At 40.6% G+C, this 6,168-nt stretch overlaps 2 protein-coding genes across 2 annotated transcripts; one reads left to right on the plus strand and one right to left on the minus strand.

Moving 5' to 3' along the window:
• Positions 1 to 1,561: 1,561 nt before the first annotated feature.
• On the minus strand, positions 1,562 to 4,025 carry LOC127530408 (uncharacterized; the record flags this gene model as incomplete). Its single annotated transcript, XM_051937070.1, has 3 exons — positions 1,562 to 1,631; positions 1,692 to 1,704; positions 3,128 to 4,025. Coding segments are annotated over 3 exons (981 nt in total), but the record flags the coding sequence as incomplete, so codon positions are not given.
• On the plus strand, positions 1,564 to 5,828 carry LOC110968087 (gap junction Cx32.2 protein-like). Its single transcript, XM_022217901.2, has 2 exons — positions 1,564 to 1,695; positions 4,027 to 5,828. Exon 2 carries the CDS (start codon positions 4,034 to 4,036, stop codon positions 4,796 to 4,798), a length of 765 nt encoding a protein of 254 aa, XP_022073593.1. The 5' UTR covers positions 1,564 to 1,695; positions 4,027 to 4,033; the 3' UTR covers positions 4,799 to 5,828.
• Positions 5,829 to 6,168: the final 340 nt, after the last annotated feature.

Raw genomic sequence — 6,168 nt, forward strand, 5'->3', positions numbered from 1 at the left:
AGCAGAGCTTCAACTGGAGATCCATCCGTCCATCCATGAATCCATCATTCATCCATCATTCATCTGTCCATCCATCCGTCCATCCATCCATCATTCATCCATCCATCATCCATCCATCCATCCATCCTTTCATCCATCATTCATCCATCCGTCATCCATCCTCCATCCTTTCATCCATCATTCATCCATCAATCCATCATCCATCCATCCATCCATTCATCCTTTCATCATCATTCATCCATCATCCATCCATCATCCATCCTCCATCCTTTCATCCATCATTCATCCATCAATCCATCATCCATCCATCCATCCATCCTTTCAGTCATCATCCATCCATCCATCATCCATCCATCCATCCATCATCCATCCATCCATTCTTTCATCCATCCATCCATCCATCCATCATCCATCCATCCATTCTTTCATCCATCCATCCATCCATCCATCATCCATCCATCCATTCTTTCATCCATCATCCATCCATCCATCCATCCATCCATCCATCATTCATCCATCCATCATCCATCCATCCATCCATCCTTTCATCCATCATTCATCCATCCATTATCCATCCTCCATCCTTTCATCCATCATTCATCCATCAATCCATCATCCATCCATCCTCCATCCTTTCATCCATCATTCATCCATCAATCCATCATCCATCCATCCATCCATCCTTTCATTCATCATCCATCCATCCATCATCCATCCATCCATTCTTTCATCCATCCATCATCCATCCATCCATTCTTTCATCCATCATCCATCCATCCTCCATCCATCCTTTCATCCATCATCCATCCATCCTTTTATCCATCATCCATCCATCCATCCATCCATCCATCCATCCATCCATCCATCCATCTTCTACACACTGTTTAATCCTCCTCAGAGTCATGGAGGATGGAGTCTATCACTGATTAAACTCAGCATGTTTTGGACTGTGGGAGGAAGCTGGAGAACCTGGAGAACCCATGCAGAAAGATCAGAACCAGAACCAGGCTGGGATATGAACCAGGTGTCTTGTAGCTGTCCACTGTGCAGCCAAAATATGAATCAGAGTTTAATCAGAAAATATTTGAATTGAAGAAGCTGAAATTGATTGATTGATTGATTGATTGATTGATTGATTGATTGATTGATTGATTGATTGATTGATTGATTGATGTCCAGGTGTTTGTATTAAAACGTGTTTCTCCCATGAACTCCACAACATTTTCCATGAACTGAATTAACGACAAAGACCAGAACAGGTTTAGTTCCAGAAAACATGTTTACCTGCTGTTTCCTGATCTGTCTGCTGGAGCTTCAGGTTCACGTTTCTGAAGCTTCAGCTGGTTCCTCTCTGTGAACCGTGTTTCATGGAACGATGAGCTTCCTGTAGCGACAGCTGAGTTGTGTTTTATTGACATGTTCAACCAGTTCAGATGTGTTTTATTGAGACGTGTTTATTGAGATGTTCCATGTAAACCAGCTGAGGAGAACTCGTGAACCTTTGACCGAGTGGCTGCTGGTCTGATCTGGTTCTGGTGAATAACTCAACTCCTCCAGACCGTCAGCGACCACACGGCGTCACGTCCAGCAGCTCTGTGGGAGGGCCACAGTGGGGAGGTTTGGCAATCAGTCTGAATTATAAGAGGGAAGTGAGAACCGGAGACTGCAGGACCGACTGCACGAGGCGTTACCGAGGTAGGAACCCTGAGAACCGACAGAACATCAGCTATCCATCAGGTTATATGTGAAAATGGATTTATTAACATGGTTAAAGTCTGAGGAGCAGATTTAGATGATTCTAACTGGAGGAGATAAATGTGATTTGAATCCTCTGATCTACAGAAAACAGATTTAGATTCACTAAAACTGCAGCAGCTTTAAAGATAAAAGTTCTTCTAGGATCAATGATTATGATTGATTGATTTTAAATGTTTTTATCAACAGAAGATCTGAGTGGAAACTTATTCTCGCTGTTTATACTAATTATTAGAAAATAATAATACTAATAATATTATTAATATTACCATAGCCTAGTGAGTATTACTATACTATAACAATTATAGTATAGTATTACTATGCCATACTGTAGTAGTACTATACTACACTATAATAATTACACGATAGCAATTACACTACAACAATTATACTATACTAATAGTTTATGGTGTACTCATAGATTGTGTACTAAGCATTTGTTGTGTACTGATTATTGTGTACTAATAGATGTGTACTAATAGATGGTTGTGTACTAATAGATGGTTGTGTACTAAGAATTTGTTGTGTACTAATAGATGGTTGTGTACTAATAGATGGTTGTGTACTGATAGATGGTTGTGTACTAAGAATTTGTTGTGTACTAATAGATGGTTGTGTATTAATAGATGGTTGTGTACTAATAGATGGTTGTGTACTGATAGATGGTTGTGTACTGATAGATGGTTGTGTACTAAGAATTTGTTGTGTACTAATAGATGGTTGTGTACTAATAGATGGTTGTGTACTGATAGATGGTTGTGTACTAAGAATTTGTTGTGTACTGATAGATGGTTGTGTACTGATAGATGGTTGTGTACTAAGAATTTGTTGTGTACTGATAGATGGTTGTGTACTGATAGATGGTTGTGTACTAAGAATTTGTTGTGTACTAATAGATGGTTGTGTACTAATAGATGGTTGTGTACTGATAGATGGTTGTGTACTAAGAATTTGTTGTGTACTGATAGATGGTTGTGTACTGATAGATGGTTGTGTACTAAGAATTTGTTGTGTACTGATAGATGGTTGTGTACTGATAGATGGTTGTGTACTAAGAATTTGTTGTGTACTAATAGATGGTTGTGTACTAATAGATGGTTGTGTACTAAGAATTTGTTGTGTACTAATAGATGGTTGTGTATTAATAGATGGTTGTGTACTAATAGATGGTTGTGTACTGATAGATGGTTGTGTACTAATAGATGGTTGTGTACTAATAGATGGTTGTGTACTAAGAATTTGTTGTGTACTAATAGATGGTTGTGTACTAATAGATGGTTGTGTACTGATAGATGGTTGTGTACTAAGAATTTGTTGTGTACTAATAGATGTGTACTAATAGATGGTTGTGTACTAATAGATGGTTGTGTACTGATAGATGGTTGTGTACTAAGAATTTGTTGTGTACTAATAGATGGTTGTGTACTAATAGATGGTTGTGTACTAATAGATGGTTGTGTACTAAGAATTTGTTGTGTACTAATAGATGGTTGTGTATTAATAGATGGTTGTGTACTAATAGATGGTTGTGTACTAAGAATTTGTTGTGTACTGATAGATGGTTGTGTACTAAGAATTTGTTGTGTACTAATAGATGGTTGTGTACTGATAGATGGTCGTGTACTAAGAATTTGTTGTGTACTAATAGATGGTTGTGTACTGATAGATGGTTGTGTACTAAGAATTTGTTGTGTACTAATAGATGGTTGTGTACTGATAGATGGTTGTGTACTAATAGATGGTTGTGTACTAAGAATTTGTTGTGTACTAATAGATGGTTGTGTACTGATAGATGGTTGTGTACTGATAGATGGTCGTGTACTAAGAATTTGTTGTGTACTAATAGATGGTTGTGTACTAAGAATTTGTTGTGTACTAATAGATGGTTGTGTACTGATAGATGGTTGTGTACTAATAGATGGTTGTGTACTAAGAATTTGTTGTGTACTAATAGATGGTTGTGTACTAAGAATTTGTTGTGTACTAATAGATGGTTGTGTACTAAGAATTTGTTGTGTACTAATAGATGGTTGTGTACTAAGAATTTGTTGTGTACTAATAGATGGTTGTGTACTAATAGATGGTTGTGTACTAATAGATGGTTGTGTTCTAAGAATTTGTTGTGTACTAATAGATGGTTGTGTACTAATAGATGGTTGTGTACTAAGAATTTGTTGTGTACTAATAGATGGTTGTGTACTAATAGATGGTTGTGTTCTAAGAATTTGTTGTGTACTAATAGATTGTGTTCTGGTTGTGCTCCTCCTGGAGGTCCATCATGGGGCAGTGGTCCTTCCTGGCGGCTCTTCTGGATAAGGTCCAGTCCCACTCCACGGTGGTGGGTAAGGTCTGGATGAGTGTCCTGTTCCTCTTCAGGATCTTCATCCTGGCTGCTGGTGTGGATAAGATCTGGGGCGACGAGCAGTCCAAAATGGACTGCAACACACTGTCTCTTGGCTGTAAGAACATGTGCTACGACCGGTCCTTCCCACTGTCTCACACCCGCTTCTGGGTGCTCCAGATCCTGGTGGTGTCCACGCCCACGTTGATCTACCTGGGCCACGTTCTGCTGGTGATCCGCCGAGAGAACAAGCTGAGAAGACGTCTGGAGCAAAAACGAGGGAAGAACGGGATGATCGTGGTTCCCAAGTATTCTGACGAACACGGCAAAGTGCAGCTGAAGGGCGTCCTCCTGCTCAGCTACATGGTCCAGCTGGTGTCCAAGGTTCTTCTGGAGGTGGCCTTCATCGTGGGCCAGTACTTCCTGTACGGCTTCATCCTCATGCCCACTAAGATCTCGTGCTCCCAGTACCCCTGTCGCTCCCCGGTGGACTGCTTCATTACCAGACCCACAGAGAAAACCATCTTCATCATCTTCGTGCTCTCCATGGCTGTGCTCTCTGTGGTCCTGAACGTGGTGGAGATGTTCCACCTGTTGGTGTCCAAAGTGCAGGAGAAGAAGAGAAGGAGCAGCAGCTGTCCTCCTCCAGAGATCTACAGTCTGAACAAACTCAGTCCATCTGAAGCCGTCATCGTCTGCTGAGGTTCCTCCAGATTCACCTCCAGCAGCCCTGCAGTGCATTCTGGGAGCATCATGGTGGTGTAGCTCCATGAAGCTGTAGCTCCATGATGCCCATCATGAAGCCCTCAGGATTCTCTGAAGAACTTTCTTGTTTTAATAAGGGAAGATAGAATCAGCAGCTTATTTCTCACCTCAGATGTTTGCGAAACTTTTTGGTTTATTTTGGTTTTTAACAGTGAAAGTTCCCAAACAGCCACCATGATGGTCCGGTGTTTGTCCAATCAGGTGCAGGCAGGTTTGTTGTAGGGAGCGGAGCCTGTTGGAGAGCACCTGTGGAACACCTGGTTCTGCTCTAAAAACAGAACTTGATAATTTTTCGTTCTTTATATTCTTGAGTGTTTTCTGAATGTTGCATGAAGATCGTCTTTCCTCGATATCGCCTGGTCCAACGTTAGAAGAACGTTTTCTGATGCGTTCCTCAGCAACATCCCAGAAACGTCCTCAGAACGTTGCAGGTAAAATGTTCTGCTTTATTAACAGATCACAAGAATGTTTTTAACCAGAGCACTACAGTTCCTAAAACATTCCTGGAATGTTGCTTTGAAAATGTTCTTCTTTTGTTGTGATAGAACATAATGTGTTGCCATAGAAACACCCTCTGATTGTCAGCATTAGTTCACCTGTAACCTCACAGGAACATTACTGGAAACAACAAACATCCTGGAAACATTCTGTGAATGTTACAGTAAAACTTTACAACATGATTTCTACTAATATTGGACAACGTTGTGGCAATGTTCCCTGTTAGCTGTTAGCCTGAAGCAGATCTCAGGTTCTAGCAGAGTTCTGACTCCCAGCTTTCATTTAAATAACATCAGCAGGACTCACCTCTACAGAACAACCAATCAGCAGCCTGCTGTCTTATGTTCACCTGAGATCACCTGAATGAGTCTAGTTTCCCATGTACATTCTCTGTTTTCTGTTTTTCTTCTGTAAAACTCTAATCTGCGAATAAAGTCTTTCTGATGATGTCATAAAGTCTGATAATGAAGCTGTGGTTTCTGTTCCATGTGAAGAGATGAGTTGAGACACGAACACATCAGCTGTCATGTTGAAACTGCAGGAAAATGAGGAACTCTGGGTTCAGTTTGTTCACTTTTATAGAACTAGAAAAGCACTCGGAGAGCGCAGACCTCCGCCAGGCCATCTGTCTGTCTGTTTGCCTGTTAACAGCATAACTCAAAAAGTCATGGACGGATTTTCACCAAATTTTTACAGGATGTCCGGAAGAGCAAAAGTGGCCATCTCTCAATTGTACAGAGTCCTTCAAAAAAATCCTGGATCCAGACGGTGATCTGGATCACCTCCAAAATCGAATCGATTGTTACTTT

This window comes from Acanthochromis polyacanthus, chromosome 16 (assembly GCF_021347895.1).
Source record: "Acanthochromis polyacanthus isolate Apoly-LR-REF ecotype Palm Island chromosome 16, KAUST_Apoly_ChrSc, whole genome shotgun sequence".
Classification (NCBI taxonomy): Eukaryota; Metazoa; Chordata; class Actinopteri; family Pomacentridae; genus Acanthochromis; species Acanthochromis polyacanthus.